At 42.2% G+C, this 16,610-nt stretch overlaps 2 protein-coding genes across 4 annotated transcripts in view; one reads left to right on the forward strand and one right to left on the reverse strand.

Annotated features, from left to right (window-relative positions):
- Positions 1–1,782: 1,782 nt before the first annotated feature.
- AP5M1 (adaptor related protein complex 5 subunit mu 1) lies at positions 1,783–11,331 on the reverse strand. 2 transcript variants are annotated; one of them, XM_074821045.1, is made up of 8 exons: positions 11,199–11,331; positions 6,779–7,424; positions 5,049–5,276; positions 4,465–4,604; positions 3,629–3,714; positions 3,411–3,526; positions 3,058–3,154; positions 1,783–1,961 (listed from the first exon to the last, which is right to left on the reverse strand). In XM_074821045.1, the coding sequence occupies exons 1-8, from the start codon at positions 11,267–11,269 to the stop codon at positions 1,879–1,881; spliced, it is 1,467 nt and encodes a 488-aa protein (XP_074677146.1). In that variant the 5' UTR covers positions 11,270–11,331; the 3' UTR covers positions 1,783–1,878. The 2 variants fall into 2 exon arrangements, 1 of the variants encoding a protein (XP_074677146.1); XR_012622874.1 differs by lacking the exon at positions 1,783–1,961 and having other exon boundaries at positions 3,411–3,545.
- A 32-nt stretch (positions 11,332–11,363) lies between these two features.
- EXOC5 (exocyst complex component 5) overlaps positions 11,364–16,610 on the forward strand; it is a 29,146-nt gene continuing 23,899 nt past the window's right edge. For both annotated transcript variants that reach the window (XM_074821046.1, XM_074821047.1), the window contains exons 1-2: positions 11,364–11,510; positions 16,289–16,380. In XM_074821046.1, the coding sequence (XP_074677147.1) occupies positions 11,484–11,510; positions 16,289–16,380 (119 nt within the window). In that variant the 5' untranslated portion in view covers positions 11,364–11,483. The remainder of the gene's footprint in view (positions 11,511–16,288; positions 16,381–16,610) is intronic.

The following is a 16,610-nucleotide window of genomic DNA, read 5'->3' on the forward strand; positions in this document are numbered from 1 at the left end:
ACACAGCCTCCTTTCCCCACTTCTCTTACTATAGAGCTGTCCCCGAGCCGGGGCAGAGCACAGCGGCAAGAACTTGCTAGAGTTGTGATCCAGAGGTTTACGGAACAAAATCTTATAATAAATCAAAACAGGTGCATGAAGATGTAGAAAACTGCTCAGGGAAAACTGCTCAGGTTTGGGAGCAACCTGCATCGGTAGGTGTGTGCAAAGTAACCTAAAGCAGCAGCCCTCCCTTCCTGAGCACTGCAGCTCTCCCAGCCTGGACAGACTTAGAGACACGGACAAGAGGGAAACAAAAAAGGAACATGATTTGGGAAGGACAGCCTGCTATTAAGTGCAAGGAGATTCTCTTCTCATGTGCTGTGGCTTTTTACAGTCACACCATTTTACAGCATTTCTTGGGGAAATGCTGTGAAGAAGAGAAGCTGCTCCTCCACAGTACTGCTCCCATCTTTCTCATGCTAGGGGGAAAGCAAACACCAGGCACTGAAATCCTGTGGTGTGGGCCCGGCCTACAGAACATGATCTAAACCCTTCCAACAGAGAGACCCCCCGCTCTCCACTCACGCTGTGGTGTCCAGGCACGTGGACGACTGAAACAGGTAGGGGCTGGATTCTGGACAAAATCATTAAATCACCTTTAGCCTGCTAACCAAAACGGACACATCACCTGTGCGAAACGGGCCACAGCATAGCTCTGTTTTGTAAGTTTGCATAGCCGTTTCAGCTGAACGGCACGTTTCACATGAATTAATCCACCCTTTAGAACATTTAACCAACCAATTAGATTACTATCTCAATCTAAGCATTTTTTAAATTATAGCTTAAAACTTTTCTCCTTACATAATCACTAATCTTATTTCTCACACAGCGTACAGTTAAACAAGAGGTACGGCAGGAGCAGCCGGCGTGCTCGGTTATTAGACGGCATTCTTCTCTTCTTTTGTGCTGCTCTCCAGGTTCTCTCAGTTTTTCACCAGCCTTTCAGAATTTGCTCATTTCCTGATAACTCTCTTAAAGTCCATTTCCTGTGTTCCTGCAGACATCAATTTTCTTCTCAAAATTAGAGGTCTGCCTCTGTAAACTGAGTCCTTTTCTTTTCCACCTAGTTTTCCAGGGAAAACGGCCCAGTGATGTTTTTTGGAGCTTCCAGCAAGCTTAGCTGATTTTGCCTGCTCAGAGCTAGTCATGTGATTTGAAAAACCAGGTTCACACCTGAGGATCCTCACTAACACTAGCTTTCAGGGCAGTGCAGTTCACAGGCATGTACGAAAGGAAACTCACCACTTCTGCTGACAGAGGCAATAAAGACTCCTGTATCGTCTCCACTTTTAGAAGCGCCGCTCACGCCATACTCCTCTCTTAAAATTCTTGTAAATTATTGACTCATATGTATTCTGTACACATCTCGTGAAAATAACAGAACTCTTGCTTTTAACTGTCCTGTTAATCTGGGGCCTGATCAGATTCTTGTGACTGCAAGACAGGAATAAGGCACTGACCCTTTCACGTCCCCTGAGCTCTCTGGTTTACAAAACCAGTGAAGTAACTGGGAATCCTCCTGGAAGACACACCCAACCGTACCAGTCTGTATCTGTATCACTAGGTACTTATTTTGTACCAGTAAATGCTAGAAGGGAAAGTAAAAATGGCCACGCAAGTACATTTCCAATCGTCTTCTCTAAGCTGTTATCCAGGACTAAACAATTTAAAACCAACTTATGTTTTTCAGAGGAGCAATCTCTTTTGTTTTTCCTCAACAGAAATTTTTAAGCTATCATACAAAGTACAAGTGCTGGAGAATATTTATTTTCATTGTATCATGACATAACTCTCATTAGCTGTTTTGTTTAAGTATAAATATCATTCACAAGCAAATTAGTCAAACAAGGTTTTGTACACCATAGGTGCTGGTGCTTTGGAGTTCCAGATGTAGTAATCGGAAGAAATCAGTTCCTGGGCTAAAAAAAAAAAAAACAGGCAAGAAAAATACAGATTACAGGGAGCCTTACAATCAGACATTCCTTCATCCAAGTTAAGAGACTACTAATCCAGCCTTACCAGTTTACAGAAAAGGTATAATGGCCTCTTTAAACTGTAAGACTCTTATTATTATTTGAAAATCATTTCTGATAATGAGACATTTAAAGTCTCAGCTTCAATTACCTTTACTAATGTATCAGTCATGAGCTTAAAATTCAAACAGAGGTTAAGTCAAAAGCAGGTGAATGGTTTGGGTTTTGTTCAATGAATATAAATTGCATACTCGATATAAAATATACAGTATGAAAATGTTGCTTTTTTGTGTTTCAATTTAGGACTGAATGTGACCTGTCATAAAATTAACAGCGTAGATCACAGTTTTCAAAAGGCATTTACAGACTTCTGCTAACATGACTGACAGAAGTTGCAGCAGATAGACAGCAACAAATAAAAATGCTCCCATTAGACAGTACTGCTCAGAATTAATGAGTGCCTACTGTGCCCCCAATTAGTGTATTTTTGGTGCAAACTTGGAAGTAGTCATGTGTTAACTCAAGAATAAGCAGATTTGGTTTCTGCTCCACAGATTTAATGTAGAGCCACATGTAGGTGTGATGACACCAACAGCAACAGCCTCACCTTGCACACAAGGAGCTGAGTTCTGTACCTGGGTATTGCCAATCCACATATCATGTCTCTGACAAAAGTGTCCTAAACAAGGGGCCAGACTCCAGAGAGGCATCCTCTGCCTCTTCAGTTAAAAGTTCTGCCATTATGCAGAGCACAGTAAAACATCACAGGGCAAAGGGGAGAGAGCCCAAGAGAGAACCTGACTTTGTAACTGAGTAATAAGAGCTTTCATCTGAAAGGGAGATGCCAGTCCCTACTCCAGGGATGCTTTAAGCATCACAAACAAAAACCCAAACAAAGCAGAGAACGAAATTGCTGGGATGTCCCAAGCAAACCAGGAAAAACCTTTGTCCAACTTTAGCTACGTGATTTTAGTCATTGACATCCAGTTCATAACTTCAATACACAGTTTCAGTTAAATAAATTACAATTTTAGCAACTCACATGCAGTAATTTTGGGTTTTCCTGGTACAAAGATCTGAACAGAATGCTGGTCTACATAACATCCAGTAAGTGCAAAGTCTGGGATCCTAAAATACAGCTATAGAAAGAGAGGAGAAACATGATCAGATGCATACTGTCGTGCTTGCTGCACGAATACTGGCAATCTATGTTACATGCTCTTGGTTTGCAAGCGTACTCCAAAATGACAGCATGTCAAATCCTGTAAGCAAGAAAACAGAAAACTCCATGCTGAGAACAAAGAAGCTGATTTAAAATCAACATATCTTCATAAACAATTTAAGGTAATAAAAAAGTGACTACTAAGGCCTCTTTTCGCACAGCCTGTGACTTACTTTCACATATGCAGTGTTCCCAGTGCAAACATAATCAGTTGGGTGCTCTTTGCCTGCAGGGCCAAAAGACACGGTTCCAGTCAGAGAAACTTCCAAAGATTTAGGGAACTTCTGTCCTAAAGCCAGAAACAGCATCTGTAAGAAATTATACAGGTCTGCCTACACTATACAAAACGGACTGGGGGGGAAGTAAGCGTGCACAGGGGTATTCTGCTTACCAATGACCCAAACCAGTAGGCTCTTCTCTCGCGACAAATCCAGTTGACCATAACTAGCTTTGTACTCTAATCGAGTGATTGGGCCCCTACAGTATGACAGAGGAGGAATAAAACCATTGGAATCAGTATCATTATTTGTTAACACCCGTTTTGTTGAAGAAAGCAACAAAATGCTTAAAGACATTATTTATGTGCATACAGACAAATCATACCTATCTGCGCACACTGCTAATTTATGAAAAGAAATTACAGAGCTGGAGGAGATCACCATGGTCTCAATCCAGTAATCATGAAAGAGCTGTTGATATTTTACTGTCTTTAGTTCATTGATAGTGTTTTACTAACACTATCATCAGCATCAGCAATGTTTTATCATTTCATCTTTAAATTTTCATGATAATTATGTGACAGCATAGTCACGGCAGTTGTCAGAAGGGCTTAAATGAAACCTATTGTTTTAATTTTAAATAACTATATTTTTGATAAACTGATCTGTAGCTAGGATTAGCAGTCTTAAGGAAAGGGTAACCCTGAGTTGGAAGTGATCTTGAGACTTAATCCACCTGGAGGATTGTGGCAGTGTTTCACGTGAAAAAGTACCACAAGGAAACAGGATGTGCAACAGAAGTATTCAGAACATTACCAAGTATTCTGGTACAATTCTGTATTCTGGAAATTATGAGAATTCCAAGGGGGCTTCCTGACACCTGCAAGATCAGTGTACACTGGTAGTACTTTGATGGAGCATAATCTGTTAATATTGACTCCTGACAGGTTCATTTCAGGAAGATCAGAGAGTAATGGAAGAAATTTCTTTAGGATTTCTTTATTCTTACCTGTTGAAAAAAGGTATACGAGCTTCACAGTACTCAAAAGAATTCTTTATGCTCTCATGAAGCTTTAAATTAACTGTTATTTTTAACTGTGATCCCTCTTCAATGAGCTGATAACATCCCAAAATTGGTGGGACAGGAACCTGGAAAAAACTGTATTAATTCTCAAGATAAGTTAACACCATCATTGTAAGATCAGTTATATAGTTATATACTGCTTTCATTGCTAAAGTACTTTAAAAAATAACAAGCACATATCAATTGCTGACTGTGCCAAACTCTTCAGGCTGCTTGCAATATACAGATTTGTGGTATATGCACTTGACCTCTCAGCCTGGATTCATTTTGCCTAATTCAGGCATTTTATTTAAAGGAAGAGCAGCCATGCCAAGCAGTCAAAGTACTGGCACCTCCTAAACGTGACTCAAATGACTCAAGTCCTGAAGTGTCCTCCAAGCAGTTTATTATATAAAAAACATTTTAACCACCTGTATCAGACTGAAACTCATTCAGACACATTCAACAACACAGGTATTTTAATTCCCATTTGAAGACTGGAAAATAACAAGGGTCAGGAATGTTATTACCTGGGAGGTGTAGTAACACAAGTTGAATGAATCTGAAGGAGGAACGAAAGGAAATTTGTAAGGTCCATTATACACAGAATCATCCAGTGGCTCGGCACTACTGGACATCAGCATGGCAGGGTCAACGGAAGTCACACAATGATGGACCACAATATCTTGGAGCGGAGGACCGTTAGTCGGGAGATTCAAACTGAGGGTTACGTTTGGTGCAGATCCCTCTATGTCACACTTGAAAAAAATTAAGAATTTATTCTAAAGTATCACCCTCAAATCAGAAGTAGATGTTCAAAAATCAAATACAAGCATTAAAAAGAATCATACTAAAAATCTTCAGCTGGCTTCAAACATTAGCACTGACAAATACTTTCAAAACAAAGTCCCTTTCCCATTTCTGTACCTTTCCCACAGCAGGGCTAGTGATGCAGTCTTAGCTAAGTGTCTCTTAATTAACAAGTACTCTTTAGCAAGAAAACAGCAGATAAGCAAGCCAAGGACTTACTGTACAGCTACATCATTATGAATGTCGCATAAACACACTTGGTGATAGTCTAATTAATTCAGTTACTTTTACAACATCTGCTTAATGGATTCAAGCACGCCATTAATGGCCACTGTGGTCCCATGTCAGCTTTCTCACACAACCACGTGCAGCGCATCCATTGTCTCGTCCCCCATGTGCCAGCTCAGTAGTGCATGATTACACCAGGGTTTTCTTCTTATGTAAGGCCATCCACTCTGCAAGATGACCTAAAAACTTGGCCCTCGGAGAGCAGGAAGCTGTTCACCCACATAATCCCTACCAGCACAGCTAGTGGGAAATAACCCAGTCTTTGGAAGCGCAGTACTTGGGTTGGCTTCCTTTGGAGACGAGTATCCCACTTCTTGCAAGTAATTAAATTACCATGATCCACTTTATTAGAAGGTCTTTCTCCTCTTAAAACATTGGCAGTTACAAATACACTGTACTGTCATAATAAGTGTGCTTCCTAAGCATAATTCAGAGCAAAGAATGTTAAATACATCCATTATAAAAAGCACAAATTTTAATGTATTTCATAATTATTATGGATCTCTTTAGTCAATATTCCCCAATTTTTAATATTAAACTACGAAAACATTCAAAATAATTATACAATTATTATATACAGGTTCTGTATCAACTGTTCTTACATCAGCCAAACCAATTTTGTGGATTCAAAATGTTGTTGTAATAGAATAAAGTAGGATAGAAGAGTAAACTTTCATTTGGTAGGAAAATTAATTAAAAACGCTCACGTAAAGACACCTGTAGAAGACTCATTCAGAAATTCTGTTTCTAATCATTATTTAACACATTGCTTATTAGATAGATGAAAAGAAATTTGGTCTTAGCAACACCATTTCTTAGTCCCTATATGCAAAGACTGTATGAAATTATTCCTCCCTATTTCATTTAAAATAAGAATAATTTGGGAAAATACATTCAGTCTACCTACTGCTGGAAACTTAAGTCCCCATAAATAGTTACCGAAAAAATACATGAAGCGTGCAGGAGAAAAACAGTAAAGATCAAAATAAAAAACTACTACAAAAGTAATAGTTTGTCTAATATATGATGGTTTGTTACACTTTGAAATATTACAGTGTTAGAAATTCACTGATTACATACCAAAGTAAAATGGTATGAGTATTTACTTTCCCGGTATGCATGAAAAATACTTTGGTCAGACTTGCACATAAAATGCTCTCACCTTGCAATTTACAGCTCCGTAAACCTGCCACGTGTCCACAACATCTCTTTTGTCATACTGCATACACTTGACTTTTTCCGTGATGCAGACATTAACCTGAGGTTTGCCTTTATACGTGTTGGATCTCCAGGCTGGTTGATTCTCATCCATAGGCATTTCCTGGATGTCATCAAAGGAGCTGTTTAAGCTGCGTATGTTTGTGTTTAAGGGGGTGCCAAGTGGACAGGCCTGTATAAGCAAATTTCGAAGCTGGCCTACTTTCGCGCTCATCTCAGCTTCATTTTTCCGACTTGGAGAGATGTAGTCTGCAATGCCTAACAGCAGAGCCAGTCCTTGCGAGAGCCCACTAACGGTAAGGAGGGGTGGCCGTGGCTCCAAGGTCTCCTCAACTAGTGGAAGACACGCATATATCAGACCGCTCTTCTGAAAAGCAAGCACAGGCCAGAGATCCCCGCTTTCGGTGCGAACCGAATACACCGACGAATGATTGATTTGAGTACAAGTATCTCGATGCTCCACAAAAACATGGTCATCTATGAGTCTCAGTTCAAACAGCAGGGCTTTAAGAAAAGCGCTGTCGGATGGTACAGGCACATGCGTTGACCCGTTGAAGCTCTCAGCGCGTATTTCAACGGTGGGGTAACGTCTGTGACATGGAAATAAGAGCGTGTGTTAGTGCTACTCATCTCTTCCCACCCAAAATACCACAGCAACAGAGTTCCTAGAAGCAGAACCACACAACCCCTTCTCTGGCTGTCAGAGAATGCAAAAGCATTATCAAAATCTTTGGAGTGTTGAAATAATCAAGGATGGGTTTCTCTTAGGTATTCAAATAACTCCCAAAGGCCACCCTGGTCCTAAAAGTAACCTTGTGTAAGTGGAAGCCAGCAGCATCCTCACAGAAAGAGTGATGGGATCAGAATCTGAAAAATAAAACTATTTCATGAGTAGTTAGGATTCATTCTAGCAGGTGGATTTTTACTGGAAACTTTGAGCAAATACATCCACTCGTTTTTTTTAGTAAAATACGAATCTGTCTACCCTTCCTGTTGCACAAAGCTATAGGATGTTTAAACGACACTAATGAACCCAAGCATGACTCACACCAGTGCACAGCAAAATATTTCTAAGTGGTGAGATCACACTGAAGACAAGTTTTCAGACATTTAAGAAAACAGATGTCCCACATAACCAAATTCAGCCACAACAGCTTTATGCCTAGATATAGTATTTCTACTGCTACAGCTTTGCTACTCTGCTAAATGCTGTATTTACGAGATGGTATAATGGAAGTCACTTATATACAGGTTATTCGTCGCTGTTCTGAGCTTACACAACTGATCTGCAACAGTTGCTTTAACTGATTAACAAGATTAAATAAAAATCTTTACGTTATAAATACAAAAAAATTTCACTGTACCTAACTCCATTTCTTCCAGCAAAAGCCGCGAAAATTTCGCAAGGAGCAAAATGGATTCCTCACTGCGAGTGCAATATATGTGACTTCATCATTTCCTTTTTTTTCCAGTCTTTAAGATGTAATCATAATGTCACAGAGATGCAAGGTTTTGTATATTTTAAAATTGCTATGTTGCATCAACTTCTATATTTAATTTCAAATCTCCTAGAGAAAATATTTGAGAAAAATCATAGTAGCTGTTTAATGCTATGTCTGGGATTTTTTCTTCTGAAGCAGTATTATTTTTTAAAGGAGAGAGGGATGAATTTCTTCTCAAGCTAACCTAAATCTATCAAGAGGAACTGAAAAGTTGTCTTTTAATAAATAGCCAAGAAAAGAAAAAATATTACTTCCATTAATGCATTGGTTTTAATCCTCTTTTTGAACTACAGACTCCCCTGAGGCTCTCTTACATTAAGTTTGATAACAGGCTATTTTTTCTACATTCTCTTTCATGGACTCTCTTAGTAGTTATCCACGGACCCTCAAAGTACGTATCACAGGTTACTCACCAGGCAACTAGTTAAATCACTAAATCAATCACCTCGTAGCAGATCTGTTCTCAGGCTGCATGTTTGTTTGCACTCAGAGACACACGCATAAACATGGGAGAAAAAATGCAGATACATAAATGCCTTAATTTATTCCCTTTTATACCATCTTTTTAAAGACACATTGACAGTCTGTTTCTTAAATTGTCATGGAACTTGTAATCCCAGCAATGTAGTACTTTGATTCATCTCTGACCTCCATATGTAGCACTCCCCTTCTGCTCCTGAATACTTGCATGTTGTTACCCCGCTGCCTCTAAGTCCCACCTACACCATCTTTTCTTAACTGAGCAGCAGAGTCTCCTGCTGCAGGCAGCTACGCTTCCTCAGGCTTACTTTCAGTGACCGTGCTTTTTTGTTTCATTCTTAATCAGGCATCTACAGCTTTTTTGTTGTTTTTTCAGTAAGGAAAGAGCAAGCAGAAGCAGAGAGAAGCCAGAGCTACAAGATCCGTAAACAGGATACAGATTACAGTAAACCACTTTCCTAGTCTCATGTCTATTTTGAAGAGCAAGGAACAGAGTGGTTTTGCTGCTTGAAAATTTATGAAGACTTCCACAGCAAGGCTGTTGATAAAAGGCTACATGTAAACTTGGTGAGCATCTCCTATTTTTGGTCGATGTTTTAAAAGCAAAGGAAGAGATATTTCAGTCTAGTTTTGTCTTACTTCTATCCCAAACTGCCAGCTCCATTTGCTGAAGCTGTCCCCATGCCACAGCAATCTTCTCCTCCTCCCACTGAAACTTCCCAACTTTAGCTGAGTCATTAGATGATTAGTTAGCCCTTCAGATCTCAGTTTTTCAGTATTCCTTTCTAGAAAGTCATGAAAACTTAAAAAGATGAAAGTTTCCAGGAATGAATAAGCTTTGGTAATTCAAGAGAGAGACCATACTTGTTGCCTGAATTAAGTTATGATCAGCTCAAAAAAAGTGGAATGCTTTGATGTCCCAGATGTCTTCTCTGAGGTTAAAGATCAGGGCTCACGTATCTCCAGCTGAGTGTGTAAGTCCCGAAACCAACAGTTTCCATGTGATCCCGCATTCTTTATATTGTCTCTGCGCTTTGTTGAATTTAAGGTCAGTTAGGAGGATAAACTTGGGGTTTCCACAGCCCTATTATTTCCTCTGGGAACTTGAAAGATCTAAGTGTGGAAATCACTTGAAGTATCAAGTATAGTTTGCCCTTTTCAAAGGAGTGCTATTCCTTGTCTCTGCCACTTACTGTGTGACAAGTTACTTCACATATCCCTGTCACTAGCCCCCCCTTCCTCCATGGTGATTACACTCTCAGATTTTTTGGGACAAGGCTTTTTCTTTCTCTGTGTTTGTAGAGGAGAGGCCTCATCTCTAGTCTTGTAGGTAATACAAGGACTATAATACTAATCCTAAAACAATCAGAGGAATGTCCAATGTAGAGATCTGTCTGCACCTGAAGATGGAAGATAGTCTACTTGCTCTTTTTTTTTTTTTTCTTTTTTCTGCCTCCTAGGTTCTTTCTTCAGTTTTACTGAATTCAGACTAGAACTGTAGGGCACATCTATTATCCAGGTCTCAGTATTTTTCCTTTCCCTATCGCCCAGTCGTTTTTCCTCTCATTCTTCAGAATTGAGTCATCTGAGATCAGAGAGTAGGAAGAAATGGTCAACAGTTTGCCAGACCATCAAAAGCAGCCCACCTACCCAAAGTCTTACTAAAAACTCTGTAAAAGTTCTGAATAAAAAGTCCTCCTTTGGCTCACTAACTTAAAAGAAACCTGTCTCTGTATGCAAAGATTAAAATGACATGGAAAGTTAAATTTCTGCCTGAAAAAAATGTACTTTTTGTATAGTGACAGAAAAGAATATAAGCAAAACATAAGCAAAATATATGTTTCTACTTTGCCCATTTTATTCATCTGACAGTCTTTCGTAACTGCTACCTTGTTCTCTTCCATGTTAGGACAGAGAAGAGCTGGGTACAATCTTCACAGTAAACGGAAAGAGGAACAGAGAAGGGAAAGTCATGTGCAAAATGCAGAAGTTGCAAAAAAATAGATTTAGCTGAAAGCACGTTATCTGAACCCAAAAATCTCCAAAATCGGGTTCAGAAATGTAAAGCGGCCAGCGGCGCTCTGACGAGCGAAGGGATTTATTTACTCGGCATCAGCCTAATTCGGTATGTTTGCATCTGCTCCGGGGCCCCGAGGCAGCCCCGGCTGCTCTGCAAACACCGGCGCCTCCGAGGCGCCCCGGCCGCCTTTCCCCCCTCTCCGTCCCCCCCTCACCGGGGCCGCCCGCCTGGACGCGCAGCGCGGGGAGCGGCGGCCCCTCGACCCCCGGCCCCCTGAGGCACTCGGGCCCGGCCTGGCGCAGGCCGCCGGGCCGGGCCCATCCCCGCCATCCCCGGGCTCCACACACCGCCGCCGCCGTTACCTGGAGAAGAGGACGCCGGCGCCGCCGGCCCCGGGGTCGTGCCTGAGGAGCCACAGCGCCCGCAGGGCCATGGCGGCGGCGCTGAGGGGCGGCCGCCGCGCCCAGCTCCCGGCCCCTCCCCGGCGGCGGCGGCCGCCCGGCGCAGCCCCATTTCCGGCGGGCGGAGGCGGCGCCGCGGCGGCTGCTGCTGCTGCTGGTGCTGCCGGGGCGGTGGGACACAATGGGCGGCAGCGGCGGGGCGGCGGCGGCGGGCCGCTGAGGACTCCCGCCGCCCTCCCTGAGGCCATGGCTACCACGGCCGAGCTCTTCGAGGTGGGTGCGGGCAGCGCCGGGGCTGCCTGCGGGTTTCCCCGGGCGGAGGGGGCCGCGCTGGGCCCCCGCGGCGGGAGGTGGTGGTGGGGGCCGGACGGTTCTCTGAGGGGATGGGGCGGCCCCCCCGCCGCCTCCGGGCGAGCTCCTGCTCGAGTGGCGAGGCCGCGGGGAGGGAAACGGGCCCCCCCGCCCGGGGCCGGGGCGTGTGCGGGGGGCGAGCGGCGCAATGCCGGAGCCTGCGGAAACGGGGCGTCGGGGTGGGGGGCTGAGGAAGCCCCCCCCGAGTGTGGGTGCAGCCTCGGGGGGGTGCAGTCCCTCGCCCCTTCCCCTGGGGCTCCCAGGCTGTGCAGCAGGGGGGTGCTGCCTTCAGCAGGGTGAGAGGCCACGCCAGGCCCGACCGCCGCGCTGCTTCTCCCGAAGCACCTACCCCAGCACGGGAGGTATCTTAGCGCGGCTTCTACGTGTCTGAAATAAATAACTTTGCCCTCCCTTCAGCCGCTGTGGAACTGAGGCACGAGAAACCGAATAGCTTGCCCAAGGCCGCGCAGGAGCAGGGCAGGGATATAGATGGAGCCTGGCAGATTCTTCTCTCCTGGTCTGGACCGCGGGCTGTCATGATGTGACCTGTGATCAAAGAGAAAGTGTTTGTCCCCACTTGCTAGTGCATTGTTACCTGGTGTCTTGTATTTGCTCTCTGAGTTGCTCAAGAGCAGGTTGTTCATCTGGTGTGTTAACACCGGGACACACTTTGCCCAGCCTTCAGGAAAGGTCTTCCCGTTTCTCTGGAAGATCCTCTATCTGTGGTTTATATAAATGCGTTGTGTGCACTTGTATTTATGAATCACTCTTATGACACATGACTCACATCTTCTGGCTTGCATGGTTTAAAAAAATAGCAAGACTAATATACCATGTTGCGAGTAGCTAGATACCCCCAGGTTTTATACCCTCTCTGCACCTCTCTAACTGTCCTAGGAATCTGTTGATTTCTCAGTGTGATGACAGTGTGGTTCTGTTCTTTGTGGGATGCTGAATGTGAGATAACTTAGATGTGGAAAGAAAACTGTATGCTTCGGCTGCTTTGGGTCATGCAACAATTTGTTCCAGTTTGCAATAGCAATAAAGATGAAATTACAAAGTAGGTGAGACCTTTGCCTAGAGATAGGACTTGCAATTGTTTTCCAATATGGAAGCCAGTGGTTTTTTCTCTCCTGCTTTCACTTTCCTTTCACTCCAAAGGCAAGAGAGGTTTTGTTGATGTTCACTAAATTAATGTTGCCTGCTGTGTTAGTTTGAAGTCACTGCCACATAGGTTGGAACATGAAAGCGTGCTTGTTATGGGAGTAACCCTTACCTGCATACTGAGGGTGGCATTTGATTGCCATGTTTTCATGAACATGTGTTTAAAAGTCGTTTTCAGTATAGATATGTGACATTGTGTAGAAGGGTCTGTGCTGAAAATGGGCACAACATGGACTCAGTTCTCCCTCATACAACTGAAAGCGTAATTTAACAATGATTACTTCTAAACTGGCTTTTAATGTGGCTAGGTCCAGTTTAGTTTCATTTGTACAGACCAGATCAAACCAGGTTATCATCCACTTCAGGCATATCTGTTATTAAATCAGTAGTATTAGCTGAATGGATAGGATCACGTTAATTCGTCTAGAGCTAGAGGGAGGTTCAAAGCTCTGAAGAAATTGACTGTTGGGTCTCATCTGATAACAGGCAAAGGACTTGCAAATGACATTTGTAATAGCTGCTTTTCAGCAATTTCTGCAGCACTGGATAGGAGACTTCAAATAGGAGTTAGACTGTCAGCTACAGGTAACCCTGTTATCAAGATGGCATTAAAAAGAGCAAATGTATGTGGAAGATCCAATATAGAAACAGAACTAAAGTTTTGGATTTGCAGTGGAACCACGCCTTAAAAAGACATTGTTGAACTTCATTTAGTCTTTATAAATCAAGTGTATTATTTTAAGCAAACCCTTTGTGAAAATTTGGAAGAAAAAGGTCATTTTGTTTTTCTGTTGGTCAGCATTTTGCACATAATAATATCCCCTGCAGTTACTATTTCTTAAATAATACAGAACAGGGTTTATATGATTTAAAAACTGAAGGGCAGGTCTCCTGTGTAAGTGTTCTTGAAAAACAAGTATTTTGCAGGTTATGCCCCTTTAAAAATATTACTACACCTGCATGTAGCAGTGATTCTGCCATCATTTAGGTCTAACGAAACTAATTAACACTCTTTGCTGATGTGTCAGGTTGTTAAAAGTTTATAATTTTTGCAGAACAACAGATGTTGCAGAAGGGGAGAGGCAGACTGGGAGACGGGGTGAGCACTGCGGAAGAGGGGGACGCACGTGAGTGCCCGCGCTTGGGAAGGGCAGCGGAGGGGACAGGGCTGCTGCCCACGCAGTCTGGTCTCATGGCTGATCGGGTGGCACCGAGTTTGGGGTCAACCACAGCGCTTGTTGCCTTGTGCCCAGCTAGATGTTTGGGATGCAGGGAAGGGAGCTTCAGGTACTCTGTGTACACATGCACTCGAGGGAGCTTTAGAGGAGTATAGAGGCGTAATGGCTAGAGCAAGACTGGCTTTATAACTTTATTTTTGAGGGTTCAGATTTCCTTAGGAAAGGAGGCTTTGATAGTCTTGTAGAAAAACTCTGTAAATGTTGTTTTGAAAACAAAAAAAAAAAAATCAAGGTCACTATGTGTATGTGAATTATCTTTTAGTGTGAACATCTAAAAGAAGGGAGAAGTGTAGAAAATGATATACACACACAGAGAGCATTAGTAAATAGTGCACCCTTTATATGGGGTTCTTCTGTAGCCCTGTGCTTGGTGTTGGTATCCTTGTAACTAGAGTGATACTCCAGCTGAATTATGGGATCTTCAGTGGAAAGATTGTGGTTGTGATTTTCATATAAAGGAGAAGTGCTTTGAAGAGCCATAAGGTAATTAGGAAGCTGAAGGTCTCCCCTGAAGGGAATGTTACTGTGTTGAATGGCTTATTTCACCTATAATTAAAATTGCAAAAATGTTCCCAAAAATTTAGATGTAAAGATGACATAAGGAGAAAATTTACACTTGGCATGAAAACACTGCATTATAACTTTTGATGAAGAGGATTCACGGAAGGGAAAATAAACGTTGTGTATCAGGAAGAACTGGGTTAGAAATGAGTGACCTGTAGGGAAGTGGTTTGTATGTGGTATCACCCAGTTATTTTGAAGCTTAAGCAAGGAGGTTGAGCAAAACACAGTTACTCTACTCAGTCTTTGAGTGAGGAGTTACGGGATCATCTGTCTAGCATGATTCAGCATGTTGACAGTATATTTTAAAAAATTGTATATTTCTGTTTAATAGCTGAGCCTGACGGGATAGGGTGTAATGTGTTTTTGAGGAATGACAAACCTTGAACTGACTATTTGCTTTCTAACCCTTGGTTTTAGTTATTAAAATAATACTATAATGCTGTTTTTTCCCTCCCTATTACTTCTGACAAGGTTTTAGACCTATTGATACAAGAACCAATTTGATACTTGTGGAGATCTGTTTAATTTTTATTATTTTTCTTAAACCAAGCTTTCTCAAAAGCAGTGGTGGCATGTTCACATGTTTCATTATCAGAAATGAGTTGGGGCAAGTACCACTATTAACCAGAGCCACTCCTGGTTCAGTGCTGGGTTGTGTTTCACAGTTTTAGAACCATTGCTGCATGTAATTTAAAAGCTTTCGGTGAAATCCTGGTGGTTGTGAGAATACTTTGCTTACTGATCTTAGATGTGCTGATGTTGGCACTTAAAACAATGCTACTAGATTACCAGTGAAGCTGAAGTGATAAATACTAGTTTTTTAAAGGATGGGTGTTGGGCTATGTTTTGGTTATTTAATGTTAACCATGTGAAGAAATGTTTGAGCTGGTTTAAGTATTAGGCCAACTAAAAGAGGAGCTCTTGGTTTTATAATAAGCTCTCTGTCTTCAGAAGACACTGCTGGGTGGAAAAATAATCTTAACTGTTCATCATTGTGTGGTATTTTTGTGGAAGATCCAGCAAATACTATGGAAGAAACTTGAGTAACCTTGTTTTTTTAGCATCACTCATGCCCTGTTTTTCCTTCTTAGGAAAATCAAGTCCATTACCTGTTTTTATGCTTGCTTTGGTTTTTGTTTTTTCCTTTTTATCTACTCTGTTTCTGCAGCTGCAGTTTGATGTTGCACAGCGTCCAGTGGCAATCTCTCACTGTTTTTGCCACAGGGCAGTGCCTTGGTCAGTTCTGCTTGTGATGCCATGTTGTGAACTGCATCAGAGTGTTGAGTGACAGCAAAGAAAACTTACTTTGCCACGTAATTTTTTTAGACAGATCAGTTCTCCCATCTGATTTGCTGCACAGCTGACGACGGCTGGGTGTCGTGGTGTAATACCTGAAATCAGTGTGGCTGCTGCATGGTTCAGACACTTTGCACTGATGAGCCATAAGTTCCCCTGAAAGTAAGGACAGGTAGTTTAGAGCCAACGCTTCACAGACCTGCAGCAAATTCTTTGCTAGCCATCTGGCAATCTATAGACTAGATGTTCAAATCCACCATATTAAGAACGGTGTTCTTTATATTAAATATGTAAACATAAGAGGTGACGGGGTAATTGCTAGCACTGTACTTGCTCTTGATGGTAGTAAAGCTTCTAAACGCTTTCAAAATGTGTAAGCAGCTGCTTAAGGAACAACCTGCTGTGGCACATCGTAAGGAGTTTTTATTCTGTGGCTAGGAGCCTTTTGTGGCAGATGAATACATTGAACGCCTGGCATGGAGAACACCTGGAGGAGGCTCCAGAGGTGGAGAAGCTTTTGATCCGAAAAGGTAAAATAAAATTGCATAATGGTCAAAGTGAATGTATCTATAATTGCACTGTTTTATTACACATACAACAAAAAAGCCTGTATGTAATGTTGGTGTTTGTCCAAGGAGGTTTTCATTTGGGAGAATTGCTAGAATTTGTGACCATGAGCCAATTATTCCGAACCAATTATTCAGTAACAAGACTAGGGAAAGTCACTTTCTGATTTAGACCTTTTGAATGAAGGAGAATT

The sequence above is a fragment of the Strix aluco genome, chromosome 4, assembly GCF_031877795.1.
Source record: "Strix aluco isolate bStrAlu1 chromosome 4, bStrAlu1.hap1, whole genome shotgun sequence".
Taxonomy (NCBI): Eukaryota; Metazoa; Chordata; class Aves; order Strigiformes; family Strigidae; genus Strix; species Strix aluco.

Coding starts and splice junctions, on each gene's coding strand:
- AP5M1 (XM_074821045.1), bottom strand. CDS start 11,269: ATGGCCCTGCGGGCGCTGTGGCTCCTCAGGCACGACCCCGGGGCCGGC. Junction 4,605..5,048: donor TGTGTTACTACACCTCCCAG/GTAATAACATTC, acceptor AGTTTTTTCCAG/GTTCCTGTCCCACCAATTTT. Junction 3,527..3,628: donor CCTACTGGTTTGGGTCATTG/GTAAGCAGAATA, acceptor TTCTGGCTTTAG/GACAGAAGTTCCCTAAATCT.